This window comes from Mytilus edulis, chromosome 3, assembly GCF_963676685.1.
Source record: "Mytilus edulis chromosome 3, xbMytEdul2.2, whole genome shotgun sequence".
NCBI classification, from domain to species: Eukaryota; Metazoa; Mollusca; class Bivalvia; order Mytilida; family Mytilidae; genus Mytilus; species Mytilus edulis.
In genome coordinates, this window is record NC_092346.1 from 61,802,038 (window position 1) to 61,824,241 (window position 22,204).

Consider the following 22,204-nt stretch of genomic DNA (forward strand, 5'->3'; position numbering starts at 1 on the left):
CTCTCTCTTCAAAATTGTTTTACCTACAGATTTACCAATTGAATAGTCAACTGTCTGTTGCTGAAAGTATTTTTGTATGTTGACCTCGAGGTTATTTGTGCTGTTGGAGTTGTTGTCTTATTGATGTAAACACCAAATTTCCTCTTATTTATGATCTGTCAGAATATCTTATCACTCTCTCGAAATAATCTTATAGTAATCCACTTATATGCTAATAAATATTTTGATATGAGCGTCACTGATGAGTCGTATGTAGACGAAACGCGCGTCTGGCGTACTAAATTATAATCTTGATACCTTTGATAACTATTATTTAGAGAAAACACAGAAGCAACATCGACGTAGCAAGTTAACTTTACAGTGGGAAAACCGATGACGCGAAAACAATAAAAAAAATTAACTCTTCTTATGAAAAAATCGACATAATCAAGATTTATACAAAGCCGGTAACAATAACAATTACATGTTTAAGGTTTTCTAAATGATTAAAGAGAAGCAAAAGATTTCAAATGGACATCCAAACTCACAAATCGAACATATATTGACAACACCATGGCAAAATATGAAAAAAGACCAAAAGACAATCAACTGTACAATAAATAAACTAATCATAGATACCAGGACTAAATTTAGTATATACACCAGACGCGTGTTTCGTCTACAAAAGACTCATCAGTGACGCTCGAATCCCAAAAAGTTAAAAAGGCCAAATAACGTACCATGTTGAAGATACAAAACACAGTAGACTACAATTCAAGAATCTTGTTTGTGTTTTTTCATTTGTTATACCTTAATGTTCAAGTTTTGCTATATTTAGAACCGTTTGCTGATATTATGTCTGTAATAAGTCTTTTTTTCGATTTATTCACATATTTTTAGCTTTGTTATATAACGCACTATCGTTTAGACCATTAGAAACCTATATATGTCTTTTGATGTTTTGTGCAATATGGATTATAGCTTTATGAAGGTCTGCATTGACGGATATATCATAATTATTCCCTTTATATACACTTATCATGTTCATATCGACCCGTCGGCCGGCAAAGAACTTCATAAAGATGTTGTTAACTAATAGTAAAGTGTGAAGATATCTAATATTCATAAATATAAAAAAGAAGATGTGGTATGATTGCGAAAGAGACAACTCTTCACAGGAGACCAAATGGCACAGAAGTAACACCTATATGTTTCTGTACGGCATTCAATAACGAGCGAAACCTAAACAACATTCCCCATTTCCATTTTCAATTTTATAGTCAGCTATAAAAGGGCCCGAATGAATAATGAAAACTAATTGAAACGAGAATATTAACGGTCTAATTCATGTACGAAATAATGAACAAAAACAAATATGTAACATAACAACAACCGACAAAAACTGAATTACAGGCTCCTGATTTTGGACAGGCTTAACATATTAGTTGGAGCCTAACCCTCCCAAAAATACTGAGACAGAACAATACAAGAACTGTACAAAACAGGCACATATAGAATTTGGCGGGGTTAAACATGTCAGCGCTTGTCCAACACTCCACTCACACAGGACAGTGGTGTAACAGTAACAGCAGATTAAACTATAAAAATCACTTGAAAAAAGTTTAACTCATCAGGGCCCAGTTGTTCAAAAGGCTGGATAAAATTATCTAGTGGTTAAATTGTGTTGTTTAAGATTGGCTAGCTATATCCACTGGACAAAATACTACCCAGTGAACAAGTCCCATAACTCTTAGTACTTCCTGTCACAACATGGAAACAAAAAAGGGGAAAAGGGCTGCAAATTTTACAGATGCAGAAAAGGTCAGTCTGACAGAAATGGTGAATAAGAACATCTATATCATACATGCTAAATTCAACAGCTCTAGTACCAACCATGGATACAAATAAAAGTACATGTAACAAAACCACCGAGTGAACGTGGCCGGGTACTTGTACATCATAACAACAACCAAAAGACACTAATAACAGATTTGAGAGTAATATTCGCAGTTACTGACAGCTAGTTCAAAGCCTAAGACCATTTTCATATTACCGACTTTTGAGTCCGGGTTCTAAAATTTTCGACGGGTTACTTACTCTGTATTAGGACATCCTTATACTCTGTCAATTACCAGCAACCAAAAGAAGTTAAATCAAATATATAATCGATGCAACTTAGAGGAAAGGTTTACTGTTTTACGATAATTAAGTCATGTATACATTTGCATTAAAAAGTTTACTTTCCCTCAAAATCGTACCGATTAAAATCTTCAGTTTACTTATTTATTTTGCTCTTGGTCAAGTTGACCGAATACCAGGATGTCTTACCACAGAGAAGGTAACCTGTCGAGAGAAAAAAATAATGCATGCATCTAAGACTAAGTTATCAATCAGTACACATCCAACATCCAATGGATTTAGTGATTAAAATGTTGTTCGAACAATTGTCAGAATATAGTCGTCAATTGTTCTAGGAGTGCTCTGAAATGTTATTGAAGTCTTGACTAAAGTTCATTTATGACAATGCTTGTTATGATTTTCTTTAATATAACCCATCCTCATAACTTGATTAAATACAAAATTGGAAACTCAATAAGTTAACATACAGAAAGCGACGTTTTTTCGTTCCCTGGTTGGACGATGGTGGGTGGTGTTGCCTTTGATCCTTTTATTAATCGACTCGTTCGTGTTGTCTGTATTCTAATGACATAAACGATTTCACTGTATAATAGGCGAGTGATATGAGAGCCAAATTCACATTTTTAATGCACCTACCTAACACACGGCTAAATTATATATCACTGGAAAGCTAAGAATGTGTACTTTCTAAATATCCCGGTCGTCAAAAGAAATCATGGTGCATTTTTGTTTTAAATCGAGATCAAAGGTCATGGGTGCAATTTCAAATCACGGATACTTCCAGTAGAAAAATCAAGTCAAAACAAATACAAAAATGAAACAATTTTATAGGAATGCTGTATTACTGTTGGGAAAATATATTTCTATTATAGTATTAATTATTTTTTGTTGATTTTAACGGTACCGCATGTTACGTAACGTTTTCTCTCGGAGTCTTTGAAAATCAACCATTAAGTCGCACAAATGTATCTGTAGTCGCCCTTGGATTATCTAAATCTTATAATACCACCATATTATTTGATTGCACGTATTTACAAACATATATCTGCAAATTTGATATAAATAATCCGAAACAAAATATTTGAAGCAAGGGGAAAATATAACATATGACGTATTTTTAATTGTTTAGAAAGTCCCATGATGAGCTGTACATTAAAATTGAGGAAGCGTATGGTCTCCTGTTAGTTTGAAAGCCTACCAACCGCTTCAAGATCAGAAAACCATAGGGCGGATTTTTTTTTATTATTGTAGTGCAATATGTTGAGTCTGGATTATACCGCAATTTCATTTACATCACTAAATCAGATATGACAAGAGTACTAACTAACATTACTAAAATGAGTAAAGTGCTACTAGTATATTTATATCAACAAATTGACAATTTTAATATAAAACATCAAAAGGAAAATATGACCACTCATTGTACGTTAAACTGTGTTTGATTTTACTTTAGTCGGCCGCCGTGAATATTGAGATATCTTATTAATCAAACAACACTTGACAAAGGAGTTTGTACTTATTTTAAATTACGCTAGTGATGAACTTCGGCTACTTTGGCACTACGTATTACTTTTTTATATCTTGTTTCAACGCTTCAAACGGAGGACAAGGTTATCCTAATATTGAACCTTTTATTTGGCTTTCTTATGTTAAAATCCCGTTAGCGTATAACCTAAAAGTTCGAAACGTCGGACCAAAGGGATGTAGGACCATTTAGGTGTCAAAATATTGAGCTATCGGAATATTATAGCTTCATTTTAACTTGTAATCTCATCATTCTTATCGGTCAAAATATCAATACAAAGACAACTTCCTTGGCATTGGCATATACCAGTACAGCAGAGGTTTTGCGCAAAGCGGACACAAGATCTACTATATACAGATTGAATTAAAAATTGGAAATGGACATGAGGGATTTGTCAAAGAGACACCAACCCGTTCAAAAAGCAGACAACGGCCGAAGACCACCAATGGGTCATCAATGCAGCAAGAAACTCCCAAACCCGGAGGCGTTCTTCAGCTGGCCCCTAAACAAAAGTGTTCTAGTTTGAAATGATAGTGGACGTCATACAAAGCTTCGAAATAAACTCAAGAAATTAAAACAAAAAATCATACAAAAATAAGAAAGGCCAGAGGCTCCTGACTTGGGACAGGCGCAAAATTGCGGCGGGATTAAACATGTTTTTGCAATCTCAATCCTCCCCCTACGTGAACAGTTCAAATCTTGTAGAAAGTTGGATAACATCATACCAGACCGATTTTGCCTTTTAACCAACCAAGTCATACGGAGAACTTTTATTGTTTCTGTAGTTAGATCGACATTGTCTTGGATAAAATTTTGACCCCCAGAAGAAAAATAATGCCATGTAGAATGTATGCCCCATTTTCAATTTTTCTTATCTGTTGATCAGTCAAACTTGTTAATAGTTATCAAAGGTGTGTCCACAAATACGGTGAATTTGTAATGATAAATCTAAATGAAAAAGAGTAAAAAGGAATAAGACAAAATTTTAGAGCTACTGTATACAATATTGGATGTACATTGGCCTTGTTGAGGCTTTATACATGTACATTGTAACTATAAATTGACCATATATTTTTAGTATTTGTTGAAGCTGATAATATGTTATTTAGTTTTCTCGGCGGCGATCCTCGGGCATAAATTAAGTAATTTAAGTTGTTAACCAGAATACTTCCTTGTGTACAGGCACGTTAATCGTCGAAATGTTAGTAAAAGCTGTTTTATGTTCAGAATAAAATAGCTCTTTACTTTCTGACTTCAAATTTTGTAGCAAATATTTAGCGATGCAAGCTCGATTGTATACAGATTTAATAGTAAAATTATCATGAGTTATTTTGTAAATCAGATCATTACGTCCACTTGTATTTTTGTCCATCTGATGAGTTAAGCCTTTTTCAACTGATTTTTATAGTTCGTTCTTATGTTGTACTGTTATACCACTGTCCCAGGTTAGGCGGAGGGTTGGGATCCCGCTAACATGTTAAACCCCGCCACATTATTTATGTATGTGCCTGTCCCAAGTCAGGAGCCTGTAATTCAGTGGTTGTCGTTTGTTTATGTGTTACATATTTGTTTTTCGTTCATTTTTTTTTACATAAATAAGGCCGTTAGTTTTCTCGTTTGAATTGTTTTACATTGTCTTATCGGGACCTTTTATAGCTGACTATGCGGTATGGGCTTTGCTCATTGTTGAAGGCCGTACGGTGACCTATAGTTGTTAATGTTTGTGTCATTTTGGTCTTTTGTGGATAGTTGTCTCATTGACAATCATACCACATCTTCTTTTTATATATATTGTAGGAGATATATGTATTAACACTTGAGCTTGCTACTCAGAGGATACCTTATGAAGTGCCTGCTTTTAGGCTTTATACATTTGCAAAATATACAAACAGACAAATCAGAATGAGTTGTAGATCTACTGCCCTCGTTGATATATGAGAAGAGACTGGTCGGTAGAACTGATACATGTAGTACAAAGTCTTTGTACAGACAAAACAGAAGATGATAGGTTGTACTTACTTTTGAAATATTCATAGCAACTCTTATGATATTTTGTATTTTCAAATGGGATGTTTTTATTTTTTTCATATTCATCGACCAGTCTGTAAACTTCATCTTTTCGTTTTCCCACTGCGGCAATACAACTGTATCTTCATTTAAGTGTTTTAGTTTCTATGTAGTAAATACATGACAGACTATGCATCTGTGTCAATGAATGGATAGTTTTTGCTCTTTAGCATAGGAAGGGTTTCATTGTGAACTGGACTGTGAAAATTTGACACGACTCGGAAGATTTTCTACAATTTTCCGATACGATTCCTTATTTAGAAATGGGTGAATTCTACAGAACTCAAAAACTATGTTTTACTTTGATTTGATCTTATTTTCGGACGATTTTATATATATTTAAGCTCCACTGAAGTTCAAGATAGAAATAGAACCGTTTAAATATGATATCGTACTCTAATAGCACTATAAGTACACGGAAATCGACTAATATATTAAGTAAAAACCGATAACGAAATAGATAAGAGATTCCGGAAACTATAGTGATGTTACCCAACATCATAAAATTACAGAAATTCGTGATTTTAAGAAATGTTGAGATAGAGTCTTGATCTTGAATGAAAAAACGATAACTGATGAGTGATTTGGTGTGTTCTTAAACGGATAGAGTGCAAAAGCATTAAATAAGAAATTTAATTGTAGATCCGAAAAGGTCAGGATTATGAAAATTTTCGTACAAAATGTCAAATATTTAGAAGGAATGCAAAAGCATGCGGAGTTATAGTTGTAAATATTGTTTTTCATTATTTTAAGAATCTAATTCACTTAATTATTCTGTCTAAAAGAAGAGATACGACTAATTTCTTTTGCTTGAAAAACATGTCGTATTTTTACAATTTTCAACTAATTTCTGAAATAAACGTCAATTTTACAAAAACTGCACCGTACGATTTTGTGACGACCGGGCAAAAATCAAAGTTAAATCATTATTCTTTCATTTAAAAAAGAAATTAGCCGTGTGTTAGGTGGGTGCATTAAAGTCCTTAACTAGACGTCTTTTTCAAATATTACACTCGCCTAATAACTGATTAATTCAAACTGTAAGTTTTTACTGTGTTTTGATACACAACCGTCCCAGTTAAGAGGGAGGGGACCGGGTTAAATCCCACCACATTCTGTTGTAAATTATCCTATACTCATGTCCGGCTCGAAGTATAACAAATAAATGAACTCCAAAGCAAATTCACAAATGGGAAGTTCTTAAAAACGAAAACAATTAAAAATCAAACCAAACAAGTGAAAAAGTATATATATTCCTCACTTTGTATGGGCATTTTCCGAAGAAAACAAGCTTCTATTCAAATTATTTTGAACAAGTTACTGTATTTTCTTAACAAACAAGCATGATTTCTAAAAGTTCATTGCTTCGGGTTTTTTCTTTAATGAACCACGGGTCCTTAACCCCAACACCGTCGTCCATTAACGGTTATAAACTTTTAGTTTTACTAATTATATTATAAAAATGTGTCCATTACTTTTGGTTTTCGAAGACGGTTTAAATGCATTACATTGGATCTTTTTTAATGAGCCAACTACTGATTGAAGGTTGAATACCAAAATTTATGACAAACGCGATGATTTTAATTTTCCTATAGTCAACTTTCGATTTCTGTGTAGCAACATCCCAGCGGCAATAGCATATGGAGTATATGTGTCTCAACTGATACGTTACTCTAGATCTAGCTCAAAGTACGTTGATTTTGTTGAACGAGGAATACTGCTTTCTCAAAAGTTGCTAAGACAGGGCTATGAATCAATCAAATTAAGATTATCACTCAAGAAACTTTACGGTCGCCATCATGAGCTGATTGGCCATTATGACAAAAGTGTGTCAGAAATCATATCTGATATTCTTCCTCAGTCATAATAACCTTCCATCATTACAGAACTAAACAAAGAAATAACACGACGGGTGCCGTATACGGTGCAGGAAATGCTAAACCCTTCCGGATACTGATTTCACTCCCGGTTTTTAGTGGAGTTCGTGTTGTTTCTTTAATATCATTTCTAACTGTTGATGTAAATGTCCTTTGTTTTTGTGAGTCTTTGTTTACTCACTGGTTTTGATTGTTATTGTCTTTTAACATTTTGAAATGTTTTCGTAATTTTCTTGTTTTGTATGTAACTGTAGTTGATTTTAAAAGTCAATTTGACCTTAACATGTAAGAATTTGGATTCTTTTTTCACTGTAATATGTGCTTCTTATTTTCTTTTTTTTAATTAAAATGATTAGATTATTCTCTGCTTATTCCCATCATCTGGTGAAATCTTGTTTTGAAGTTCAATAACTTTACATATAATTAAATCAAACATATCAAATTGTACTATGTGTTTATAAATACCATTGAAAGTTTAATATCTAACTAAAGATAATCTTTGTTCTGAGAAAATTTACCCCTTGGCTAGTTCTCAGGTTGAAATAGACTATGTTTGTATTATTTGTTGAAATAATGATTATGCATTTATGTGTACATATATTTTTTTCTGTGGTTAACAATAGAATCCCCTAAAATTTTCAACTACGACCAGCCTTTATTAAACTGTAAATATCATATTCAAATGGAGACCTTTCTTTTCCCATTTTTTTTCTATGTTGTAACTATTTATATGCATATATTTTTTTTTCTGTGGTTAACAATAGAATCCCCTTAAACTTGAACTACGACCAGCTGTTATTAAACTAAATTTCACATACAAATAGAGACCTTTCTTTTCCTAAATTTCTTCTATGTTGTGTAACTATTATACATTATGCTTAGTTAGAGTTTTCATTTTTGCGTTACGTATTTCTTCTCAATTTTCGCAATAAATAAAACTTTGCAAACAATTCTACGAACAGGAATATTGTTGGCATAAATTACGAAGTACGTAATGCCGTTGGCTATTTCCAATCGCTGCCCAACATCTAATGCCTAGTTCACAATTACATTAAATGTAAAAGCAGCATAATTTTACGTTAAAACTCCATCGAAGACGGTTCTTCAAAATCACATGCAGCTTTTCTATTCAGTACATAATTAGCTTAATCATTACAGCTAACAAAATATAGACTTGATACATTTATCAGAACGTCCTATAATGTGTGTTCAAAGTCCGTATTGAATAATTTATAAATAACACATAGCTGAGTTCTGGACAGAGCAGATTTGTACCCTGAGAAAACATTGTCTACCGCGGCGAAGCTGAGTAACAAACAATCAAAAGATGAAAAAGTTGGAATTTATATACATTTGTTTTTAAATATTCACATATATGCACTGTCCTCACTATAATAATGGAACAAATCCAACGATAGGAAAAAAAAGTAGGGATAATATGCATCAAACTTTGAAATATTCTTTTTGTTTGGCTTTTGCCTATAATTTACATTTTTCCCACATCTCCTTTCGTGTCATATTAAACACACCATTTAAGTTTGCAAATGACCAGTACTATTTGGATCGAAGTTTTTGTTCATGTTTGTGTTGTGTTCTCGTGCCATTGAAACATACATTTATATATTTTATATGCATGACCTCCTGCAACTATCGGGGGAATAAAAGTTTACTGTTGTGGTTTTTTTATGCACCCGCCGTAGTGGAGGGGGCAGTAAGTTTTACACTTCTCCGTCTTTCCGTCCGTCCGTCCGTCCCAAAATTGGTTTCTGTTCTCTAACTAGAGTTTGCCTCAACCAAATGTTAGGAATCTTATACACTATGCTAATTACCACAAAACACAGATCTAGTTCAAATTTTGGTGGCGTCACTTTTACCGTTCTAGGGTTATGCCCAGTAATAAATTGAAAAAATGCTACATTTTTCGTTTCCGTTCTCTAAGTTTAGTTTGCCTCAACCAAATGTAAATAAAAATATACACAATGCTTATAACAATTAAACTAAGATCAAGTACAAATTTGGGTAGCGTCATTTTAATGTTTTTTAGTTTTTTACTTTAGAACTTTCTATGCAAGCGGGGCATCGTCTGTGTCCCATGGACGCATTTCCCCATTTATTTACTATTGTTTGTCTTTTGGCCGTTTTCCGTTTTTTTTCCCACGGCATTGTCAGTATGATTTCGGCTTATAAGTTTGAAATTCCCGTTGCGTGGTATATTTCGCCTCCCTTATTCTGAAGCAGCAAAATTGTGGTCGGAAATGTGAACATTGAATGTATATCGTCATTCGGAGAATCTATTTTAATGACAGATATTTTATTGTTTCTGTTAAATATATTTATAAACATTTGTAAATCTTTTAAAGTGTCACTTGACACTGTGTTTAACATTCCAAAAATCATGACGTTATAAATACATAGGATCTCGTATAATAACTGAAAATCAAAAATAGGCAATCAATTCTTTTTTTAAACAGGATAATATGCTTAATTGCGCATTTGAATAGCCAAACAAATTATAATGAAGCAGTCGTTGTCCTTACAATTCTGCTGATATAGCCTTGACGTTGCGTAATTCCTTTGGCGACGTCATGATTTTTTCCCCTCTTTTCCCGTCAGCAACACACTTTCAACGGCTGATATATAAAAAGGGAGTTCGGTAACCCCCTGAAAATTATATATCAAAAGAAAAAAAAATAATACCTTAAAAAGATTTGATTTTTATAGAAAAATCGTAGGATTGGTTTAAACTCCAGAATAACTAAAGTTTGAAATTTCTTATTTTTGGTTTGAATTTGACGTTATGTCTATATACTTTATGTTGTTTCCTAACAATTTTCAAATGTCTGGAACTCGGAAATTAGATCGGTGACAAACTTAAATTTTTCGATTTTTCATTTTCTTTTTATAAGTTCTACGTGTATACAATTTTTTTTTTAAATCGCCGGACAAGCCATTTACGTACCTGTTACCTTAAAGTACTTCAACTGATTTTATACTTTGTTGTCATGTTGTGCATGTACAGCGTTGTTCCGAGCAGCCAGGTTAGGGGAGGGTTTAGTGGCCGCAAATATGTTTAAATCGACAGATTCTGACGTCTGGAGCCTAAAAGTGGTTGTCGTTTGTTGTTGTATATTACTTGCATATTTTGGCAAATTCAACATCAAAGAGTACAGTACATATTAATTCATTTTCGAAGTTGTGAACAATTATAATGCTAATTTCGACAACTTTGTAACAGCGAAGAAGAAATGCAGATTAATTCAAGAGACTTTTATTTAGAAGTTGTCGTTAATTGATGTCTGCCATGTTTGTGTTTTTTTTTTGTTAAGAGAACTTCAGCTCAATAAAGCTAAAACAATAACAGTCAGTTTTGACAATTTTTAGACAGACAATAACAGTATTGGTACCAAATGGAAAAATTGAAACTAAAATGTGCTACAGAAGTAAATTTCTTTGTGTTTCAGACGGATTTATTTCCTTTTACCGTATACTCGGATGTAAATTTCACAACGTGTACGATTTCCTACAATATGCTCTTACGAAGATTACTGTAAGGATGACTTAACTCTTAATTAATTTAGCATTTGAGCGCCACTGATAAGTAGCACTGATAATCGTTTACTTTTCTTAAATCCAGCCCAACAATGTTATATCTACTAACTTGCCGTAGCGAAATTTGGGTATACATCAGTGAGTTGTGAGCCTCTCATTCATTCTGTGACATGGTGTCAACGCCCATCGACCTACGTCACTTAAAAATAAAGATAAAGCGTTCGTTAGTCGAGTAATTCATTTCATTGTTAGTAGATACATATAGGAAGATTTGGTATGAGTGCCAATGAGATGTAACCCTCAATCCAAGAAATAATTTGTAAAAGTAAACCATTACGGCCCTCAACACGGAGCTTTGGCTCACACCTAACAGCTTTTTTAGGCTTGTAACCCAACAGTGCTGTACAGATGAAATATTTTGTAGATCCGCTGTTTTGTGTCTGCTGCAAAAGCGAACTCCGAAACAGCGGTTACGTCCTCTTTACTACGCTACGTTGACTTTAAGGTAGATACATGGTATACCGCCATCTTGGATTGTACAATCACAGTAAAAATCGGTCTAGTTATTTGACTAAATCTGCAAATTTGGAGACAGATTTGCAATTTAAAGGTTAGACTGTTTAATAATATAAGGAAAACTTGGTAATTTATTGTATAATCCAAAACATTTAAACAAATATATTTCATTTTGCTTTTAGAATCATTTTTTTCAAATAAGCCATTTAAGGGAAGATAACTCTTTTAGTAAAAAAATCATACTGGATTGATAGGGAAATTTTTTCTTTTTACTTGTAGCAAGAAAACAAGTTCGGTGACACCATTTTTTCTTTTTATTTTCTTAAAATATATTACAAAACCTATCTTTTCACAATTTATTTCAAAATTCTATCTCATAGATTTTTTTTTACGCACACAAATGTGTTTTTCCATGAACAATCTAACCAAATTTAGGCAATTTTCAACGACTCATAGCTTGAAAAATAGCACGGTGACCCATACTTTTTATTATATATTTGAAAAGAGCATAGTAAAATCTTCACTTTGGCTAAGTATAAGAAAATTCTGTCGCAAAAAATATTTACTTATTATCTACCTTAGCCACCAACATGATAGTTTAGCGAAGCAACGTCACCACTGTTTCGGAGTTTGCTGCAAAAGGTTGCAATTGACAATGATCATGCAGTCAATTATCAATAGTATGTGTTATAGGTCTCCGAATGCAAAACTCGAACTAATATTCAGAAATTAAAGTGACTTGTATTGATATAGTCAAAGATGTTTAAATTTGATTAAAGGAAAATTGTTTCTTATCTATACTTTATCTGAAGCTAGTGGTTTTCAAATAATGATTAAAACAAACTAACTTGTCAGCTCAGAGTATAGGTGTTCCAAAACATCCAAAAGATGTCCACATTTTCTTCATACTTTCTAATAATAAAACAATATGATTATTTAAAATAAAAAGATGTGGTATGAACGTTTCTTAGAATATGATCATTAATAAAACAAAAAGATGTGGTTTGAACGTTTCTTATGATAATTATGATCATTGTGAAAATAAAAAGATGTGGTCTGAACGTTTCTTAGAATATGATCATTAAGAAAATAAAAAGATGTCGTATGAATGCTTCTTAGAATATGATCATTAAGAAAATAAATAGATGTGGTCTGAACGTTTATAAGAATATGATCATCAAGAAAATAAAAAAGATGTGGTCTGAACGTTTCTTAGAATATTACCATTAAGAAAATAAAAAAGATGTGGTCTGAACGTTTCTAAGAATATGATCATTAAGAAAATAAAAAGAAGTATCTTTGAATATGATCGTAATGAAAATAAAAAGATGTGGTATTAACGCTTCTTAGAAGATGATCATTAAGAAAATGAAAAGATGTGGTTTGAAAAATTCTTACAATATGATAATAAAGAAAATAAAAAGACGTGGTATGAACGTTTTTCAGAATATGATCAATAAGAAAATTAAAAGATGTGGTATGAACGTTTTTTAGAATATGATCTTTAAGAAAGTTATAAAAAAATGTGGTATGAACGTATCTAGAGACAGACGGACGAGGATTCAAAAGCTTGATTATTATACAATTACATATATCTCCTTAGTGTTTCTTTTGTCATGACAAATAGTTGTAGTCAGCAATAATCTGTCACCCATTTGTAATGTTTATGTAAACGATGATGTATAGATGTAATTGTTGTACCAGTATTGCATAACTGACAACCCTTGTTGTCCACCTTGATGGCTACATGAAATATGGTTACATGCATCAATGGGTGTAGAAAATAATGGGTATATAACCCTGGCGAAAACCTTTATTGGACAGTACATCTCAACTCTCCACCAAAGTAAGTACACTATAATATTAAGGTTTTAAAGTTATTTATATGGTCAAGTTATAACAAATATTTCGAATACAACAATAATGTATCATATTTTTTCATTGTAATAGAAAAGTCGCATATTAATTTAAAACAAAACTATTCTATATATGTGAAAATGTAAACAATTTCTTTTAATTGTGTTGCTCTTATCAAGTTATACGATAAAACCATAATTCTAAAATAAGAAATGTACACGACTTCAACCAAAAATGATAAATATCAAATTTCCTATACAAAGATAGATAGTGTCTCTTTACATTTTTAGCTATTTTTGGCATTTACTGATCATTCAGTATTTCCATATATACTGTCACCACTGACTTTTGTCTTTTTTTTTAAACAATATATATTAACAGCGGCAATATAAAAAAAATTATATATCATAGATAATAGATCATTTTTTCAATAATGAAAACGATACCAGCCACTGATTATCTTCATACTGTAGCAGTAGATAAATTAAGAATCCGCAGTATTGCAAACTGATTTACATAAGGAATCGCTAAAATTGGAATGAATCATTGTATTTTCAATCTGAGTTTTAGTCTTTTTTACATCTTTTAAAAGTAATTAAAGGTATATTTTCAATGTGCAACGATTTAAAATCTATGAAAAAAATAGATGTACCTAGTGAATAAGACAGCATGGTCAATTGAGGACAAATTCATATTCAATATGTCAATCTAAAAATTGCAACGAATGTCAGCAAGTAACAAATAGTGAAAAGTAAATAAAGAGTATTAAACATGTGACGGTATATTAGTATTGTCGAATTACCTTAAAGAAAATTACATAAAAAAATGGATAAGAAATACAATGTAAACATAATAAAAATGAAAAAACAAAAACAGAAAAAAAGAAATTAAACTATTTTGTATAAGTAAAGACGCCTACGCCCACCATCATTGAAACAATTAAAGAAACACATTATAACAGTTGTCTATTTATATTTTCAGAACACTCACCATGCTTAGATTCGTCGCTCTTGCTCTCTGTGCCTCAATGGCTTTCGGTTTCGGATATGGAGGTGGATATGGCGGTGGATATGGTGGTGGATACAGCGGTGGATATGGTGGTGGATTCGATGGTGGATATGGCGGCGGTATCCAAATCATCGGTGGATACGGTATCGGAGGTGGTCAAGGATTCGGAAAAGGATACGGTGGACAAGGATACGGTATCGGAGGTGGTCAAGGATGGGGAAAAGGATACGGTGGACAAGGATACGGTATCGGAGGTGGATACGGTATTGGAGGTGGATACGGTATCGGAGGTGGTCAAGGATACGGAAAAGGATACGGTGGACAAGGATACGGTATTGGAGGTGGATACGGAATCGGAGGTGGATACGGTAAAGGATACGGTGGTATCAGCCATGGTATCAGCATTGGAAAAGGGAAATATGGTTAGTATGCGTTGCATAGATATAAGTAGATGTTATATTTATAAAAGTAAACTATTAACGGTCAAAGTCTTCAACACGCTGCCTTGGCTCACTCCAAACAGCAAACTAAAAAGGGCCCAAAATGACTAGTATTTAACCATGTACACTTATATCAACCATTTGGTTGCATGATTACACTCGACACTTCAACGCGTGAAAATGTATTTCATTAACTCAATAGAGACACGCCAGTAATTGGATAAGTATTTTATGCAAACGGGCCTGTAAAAATAAATATTAATTATAACTATAAAATGGCTTACAAAGCACATTGTTGCATTTTCTTTATCATGGCATCTAACAGAATATAAATGAATATGAAAAAAATTATAAAAACCGACGTAACTTTCACATACTTTTTACTACATATTTACTTCTATTGTTTCTATTTCAGCTCAATATTGAAGAATCCAGTATTCAGAACCAATTCAAAGTGCCAATAAATGAAAATATATGAATCATAAATAAATCATCCGAAACCTATATGTTATCATTTCTTTTTCCAACAATAAGTTACTGCAACTACATGTATATGTGATTGTTACACTTGATTTGTTTCAATTTTCACTGTGTCCGTGAATCGCCTATCAATTGTTACTGCCAGTAGACTATGATAGTAAGTTAGGCTGATGAGAGACTTGCTCCTTCAAATGTATGTCTAAATGTTCAAGTAACGTAAATAAAAACCGTATCTGCTAAACATTCGATGGTAGGAAAAAATCATTTTACATAGATATACAAAAAGAGAGGTTGGTATGATTGCCAATAAGACAACTCTCCACAAGAGCCCAACTGGCACAGAAATTAACGGTTATAAGTCACCGTACGGCCTTCAACAATGACTAAAGCCGAAACTGGCGCATAGATAGCTATAAAAGGCCCCGAAATCATCCGTATCAATGTAAAAAAATAAATGAACGAAAAACAAATATGTAACACAGCAACCAACGACAAATACTGAATTACAGACTCCTGGATTGGGACAGACATCCATACAGAATGTCTCGGGGTTAAACATGTTAGCGGGACCCCAGCCAAGTTTAAACGTGCCTTATGATGAATATAAATAGTCCAGACCAACATGTTCAGTGTATAGAAAATCATTTATCGCACGTGTTATCTCCCTTCCACAATTGTTGCCACATGTGGCACAGGATCTGATTACCATTCCGGAGCAGCTGAGATCATCCCTTGCTTTTTGTGGTGTTCGTTGTTGCTTTGTCTCTTGTTTTCTATGTTGGGTTTTGTGTACTATTGTTTGTTTGATAGTCTTGTTTATATTCGACAAGTCAATTTATTTTCAACTTATGAGTTTCAATGTCCCTTTGGTGTCTTTCGCTTCTCTTTTCCAGAAGCTATATAAAAAATAATAATATATTCCGTGTATAGAACCGACGACGTTTTATCTATTTAAAGTTATTGCAGTTTGAGCTATCATTTAGACGTGTATGAAAATCAATTCTGAAAAATAGTTTCAGAAACTTGAACACAGCCGAATTTTACATATTAAAAACTATTCTGTTAAGGACAAAGATAATTCTAAACCTATGTCTTTTAATTTAGAAGTAAAATAAGAAAGACACAACTTTGTTCAGCTTAGAGACCTTTAACCTACCTCATTATCCGTAACAAGACTTAATTGACGACCAATTATGTATCTACGATGAACACTCGCAAGGGTCACTATCGTCATAGAATTTTCAGACTGAATCATATAAATCTTGACTTATTTGAGAATGGATGCAAATTACTAAAAAAACAAATCTATTCTAATTATATAGTTATTATAGATACCAGGCTTATAATTTGATAAGCCAGACGCGCGTTTCGTCTGCATAAGACTCATCAGTGACGCTCGGAGCAAAATTGTTAAAAAGCCAAACAAGTATAAAGTTGTAGAGCATTGAAGACCAAAATTTCAATGTGACAAATACGGCTGAGGTAATTTATGCCTGGGATAAGAAAATCCTCAGTATTTCGAATGATTCAAAATTTTCAAACAGTCAATTTATAAAACCTACCATATAATTGATATTCTTGTCTACACCGAGTAACTGACTACTGGGCTGTTGACACCCTCGAGGACGAAACGTCCATCAGCTAAAATATTCATAATTTTACATAAAACAATCTTTTTTAAAACGATGACTAGATATGCAAGATTTGATAATCAAAATAAATGGTAGACTGGGATCAGGATTCGTAATAAAATAAGTGAATTATAGTTGTAGAACCCATATGCAGTTCTTAATATGTTGCCGCTGTATCTATGTGTAAATTATATTTGGTCGATGTTTGCTTATTTCAATTACTGTAGACGTTTAGAAACAGTAATTACTGTAGACGTTTAGGAACAATAATTACTGTAGACGTATAGGAACAATTACTGTAGACGTATAGGAACAATAATTGTTAAAAGAAGACAAAGGGACTTGTGGCTTGTTTCTGAATTTTATTTGTGAATGTGAATATATATCGTATTTAGTATAATTCATAATAAAATAATGTTTACACTAATACGTGTTTATCTTACCCTGTAATGTTTGTTTGACTGTGTATTTCGTTTAACCAAACTTCGTCTTTTGATAATTTTTGGAACGTCTTTACTGACATGCATTGTATACATTTATCTCTCAATCAGCCAAAAATTGTACCAATAGCAAGAACATAAATATGTTTTTTTTTTTTATATAGAATGAAATTCAAAACAGTGTGGCTTCGGCCATTGATTGACACATTAAATTCATCCATTGTCTTGGACAATTTACGTGAACGTTTGTCTGTAACGACCACTGTTCACGACGTACCCACGATAGACATTTAAACTGTGGGGTCACCAAAGGTTTCTTAACGCCTTTAATTATAAAATAATTCGAAAAATTAATCAGGAATAACCTTTATGTTTTGATTTATATAATTGATAGAAATCAAAACATCGCGTTATTTCTGATTAATTTTTCGAATTACTTTATTAAGGTGTTGAGAACCTTTGGTGACCCCACAGTTTAAGTGTCTTTAAAAAGTACATAGTGAGCAGTGGTCGTTACATACAAACGTTCACCTAAATTGTCCCAGTCAATGGATGAATTTAATTTGTCAATTAATGGCCACAGCCACACTGTTTTGAATTTCATTCTATAATTCCCTGCTACCCCGCTTCTATCTGGAGCAAGCAGTCATATGGATATTTCTTTTTGCGTAACAATTAATTTTGGCGTCCTCTTCGCGGTTTGCATTTTTTAAAGAATAACAAGACACAATCATGTGGATTTTAATCAGCTAATTGAAAGCTACAAGTTCCGGGTGTAATTGCTGAAAATATATTTTTTTTTGTACTCGGCTAGCCTCGCTTTCCGTCTTGTTTTGAAGCTCGTACAAATGAATTAAAAAAATTCCGACAATGCACATTTTTATAAAACCATATAAATATTCAAATGCAGAATTCTCAATTGTTGCATCGCCGTATTACGCGTATCGAATAATGACTATTATGTGTATTTACCTTGTTTAACAGGAAGGATACTACTTGTGGAGCAGAATTCAACTACCCTTACTCACTCAGGTTTTACCACTATATATAAATTGTTATCCTCTGCTACTTTTTTCAAATATAGATTTATATTTCACGACATCGACTCCATAAGAGAGATGGAAGATACTTAAGGGACATTCAAACTCATAAGTCAAATAATAAACACAACACAATGGCCAAAAAAAAAAAGAAAAAGATCAAAAGACAACATAGAAAACTGAAGACTGAGCAACATAAACTCCACTAAAAACCGGTGGTGATCTCAGGTGCTCCGGAAGGGTAAATTATATTTAATTTGCTACGAGTATTCCAATACATGTTACAAAGGAGTTGTTTTGGTTTACTGCAATACAGGACTTTGATATACGTTATGAGTAAACTCGCACACCATTATCGAAATGAGTGAATTGGTTAACCAAAATCCCCTAACATAAAGACATAAAGAAGTTGTATTGGTTTTAGCTGTATTAAATATCTAGGATGAAAAGATTTGTATAGGTTAACCTCATCTCCCTAAAGAAGCTGTATTGGTTTGCTGCAAAATTAAGAGTTCTTTGTGGATATAACCTTTGTTGAAATGAGTTGCATTAGTTTGCTGTAATTTCCGACGTTATATTGGTTTATTGCATTACAGATTTAAAATGAGAAGTAATTATAGATTTTCTCGCTTGAGCCGGCCGTACGGCGAGAGCGAGAAAAGCAATCGAGTTGAGCTGACCAATGCTAATCTGTTTATCGCTATTTTACCTATGATGACGTTGTCAATTTCATGTCAATTTCATTAGCAATGCCACGTGCCTCCTTAGTTCCTAGCGATGATTATATAAAGCTGACAAAACAATTCCCAGAAATTTACCAATTTTCAGCAACTAAGCTTTCGAGCCCACTAGTCAACTCAACTATTAAATAATAATGGGAACTTTCAATTTATGTAAAATTTTTAATTTAAAAGCCTATAAGAATCTTTGTATACCATAAACACACTGGATATCGATACTATAAACACAGATCTGCTGACCATGATGGAAAATTCTTTTGAATGAAATTACATTCAGACTAACTTAAAAGTTAAAAATCCATTCTACAACATATTAAGATAATCTGGGAGTCAAATAATGTGCGATAGCCGTTAAAAAGGTGTGTACAAGATTTTTAAAACAATTTTTGGTCTTTCTAAATCTATTTGCATTCAGTGTTTATATCCTAATAAGTTCAGTTCAGAATAACGTTAGTGACTTCAAAGAGATGCACAAGACACCAAAGGCATATTAAAATTAAAACAAGAATGACTTTATCAGCTGATTATATAACTAAGGAATTGGATTTAATTTTTAAATAAGTGCTAAATAAACTCATCATAGATACCTGGATTGAAATTTTATATTTACGTCAGACGCGCGTATTATCTACAAAAGACTCATCAGTGATACATAATAAAAAGAGAAAAAGCTAAATAAGCTAAAAAGGCAAAATTAAGTATGATGTTGAAGAGAATTGACCAAAAATTCCTAAAACTTTTGCCAAATACAGCTAAGGTAATCTATTCCTGAGGTAAGAAAACCTTAGTTTTTCAAAAATTCAAAGTTTTGTTAACATTTGAATTATATTTATGACCATATCAATGATAATTCATGACAACATGGAAGTGCTGTTAAAAGATCTTTGATACGATATCACTTGATATTGGTTTACTTTTGTCTGTGTTTTGTTGTCTGCTGATTAATTATTATTATAATGAAGTTTAGGTTTTCTATTGTAAGTTTTTCAATGATCAGGCCATAAGTTACATTGTGAAGTGTATTAGCACCACATATTTTTTTTATTTTTTTTTTATTTTTCTTCCTATCTTTGCGTTATATCGCAAACCTTTGTGTTATAACGCAAACTTTTGCGAAAAAACGCATAAATGCGTTCTAACGCAACATTTGCGTTATATTAATATAACGAAAACCTTTGCGAAATAACGCAAACCTTTATTTAAGATTCAAAGGAAGCAGTAGTTATTAATGGAGGAGGCTGCATATACTAAAATTTATCTTCTTTGTACTCATTGCAAAGTAAAATGCTTTACTTTTTAACTAATAATGAGAAGGATAATAGATATAAGAAGATTCGGTATGAGTGCCGATAAGAAAACTCTCCATCTAAGTCATAATTTGTAAAAGTAAACCATTATACTTCAAAGTACGGTCTTCAACACGGAATATTGGCTCTGACACCGAACATCAAGCTATAAAGTGCCCCCAAAATGATATACATGATAAAACATGTACATATATAACAATAAAAATTGAGTAAATTAAAGTTATACCGAAGAAAAAACCCAAACCTGCTTGTATAGCTATAGCAGAATATAAATATACTTCCCAAATAAGCTCTCGTTTGAAGATTGTGTAAGGTTTGTTAACTATCCTTTTGCAATAAATGAATAAAATGAAGATGTTTTATTAATAAAATTATGTTCTCTCCATTTAAATTGCTACCAAGTTACCCCTCTAGATTGAAAATTTCATGACTTTTTATCAATGAATCCTTATCATATTCTGAGATTTAAAAAAAAAAATTTACATCAGAATTTAAAAAAAAAATCTTTCTTAATCGTTCATTTTACAGCAGAAAGATCATATTGTCTATTTGCCTCGACAGTTTTACAATTGTATGACATTATTTTTGCTCTTATCTGCTGAATCAAAATTTTACAAATATTAGCCTTTCAAATAAAATAAAGTATATACTTTTCTGATCCCTATGCATATTTATTATAATGACCTTGCCTTGTACATGTATTTATGGTTCTATTCTTAACTAAATCACAACAGAAATTTAATGACAGACGGGCATATATACAAAACTTAATGAATAATTGAAATCAAGATGTTTGCGTTATTTCGCGAAGGTTTGCTATATAACGCAAATGTTCGCGTTATATCGAAAAGGTTTGCGTAATATCCCAAAGGTTTGCATTATAACGCAAAGATAGAAAGAAAATTATAAAAAAAACATGTGTGGCGCTTATACGCTTCCGTAACATTGTATATACATTATTTTAACTATGCTATTTCAAAAATGTTTAAGTAAGAAAGAATCGCAGCGTTTGTACTAAGAAACGACGAACGACAAACTGTAGACTAATTTTCAGTGAGAGTACACAGTTTGTCTATGGGTGCATTTCTTTCTAACACAAACGTTGCAAACGACTAAGTGCGCACATGTTTTGATCATTTGTTTCTAACATACGTTTGAAAAGTTTACACAAACGTTGACAAACTATGCAATCGCTAAAGATGCGTCTACAGTTTGTCGTTCGTCGTTTGTTAGTTTAAACGCTACATTCGTTTCTAACTTGAACTTGATTTTAAACGATATATTTTTCTACGTTTGTAAAAAATCTGTTTATCAACAACATGTGCATGCATAATTGAAAGTTCGAACAGGGTCAGTAAAGACTTATTAAACGTTGTATTTGTTTCTACTTTTATAGCGTTTAGAAAACAAGAACAAACGCCACACAACGTTTACAAAATTTTGGTTAGAAAGAAATGCAGCCAAAGTTTATGCAAATTTTGCAAACGTATGTGAGAAAAACAAATGATCTAAACGTGTGTGTGCTGAACCGTTTGTAGTTTTTGTCGAGCTTGCAACTTTTGTTGCAGAAAGCTCGACATAGGGATAGTGATCCGGCGGCGGCTACGGC

General features: G+C 32.6%; 1 protein-coding gene across 3 annotated transcripts; it reads left to right on the forward strand.

The window, feature by feature from the left end:
• The first annotated feature begins 13,376 nt into the window (after positions 1–13,376).
• On the forward strand, positions 13,377–15,461 carry LOC139517038 (uncharacterized). 3 transcript variants are annotated; one of them, XM_071307631.1, is made up of 4 exons: positions 13,377–13,498; positions 14,491–14,771; positions 14,808–14,939; positions 15,373–15,461. In XM_071307631.1, the coding sequence occupies exons 2-4, from the start codon at positions 14,501–14,503 to the stop codon at positions 15,381–15,383; spliced, it is 414 nt and encodes a 137-aa protein (XP_071163732.1). In that variant the 5' UTR covers positions 13,377–13,498; positions 14,491–14,500; the 3' UTR covers positions 15,384–15,461. The 3 variants fall into 3 exon arrangements, with proteins under 3 accessions (XP_071163732.1, XP_071163733.1, XP_071163731.1); XM_071307632.1 differs by having other exon boundaries at positions 14,491–14,720; positions 14,790–14,939; XM_071307630.1 differs by having other exon boundaries at positions 14,491–14,939.
• The last annotated feature ends 6,743 nt before the right edge of the window (positions 15,462–22,204 follow it).

Coding starts and splice junctions, on each gene's coding strand:
- LOC139517038 (XM_071307630.1), top strand. CDS start 14,501: ATGCTTAGATTCGTCGCTCTTGCTCTCTGTGCCTCAATGGCTTTCGGT.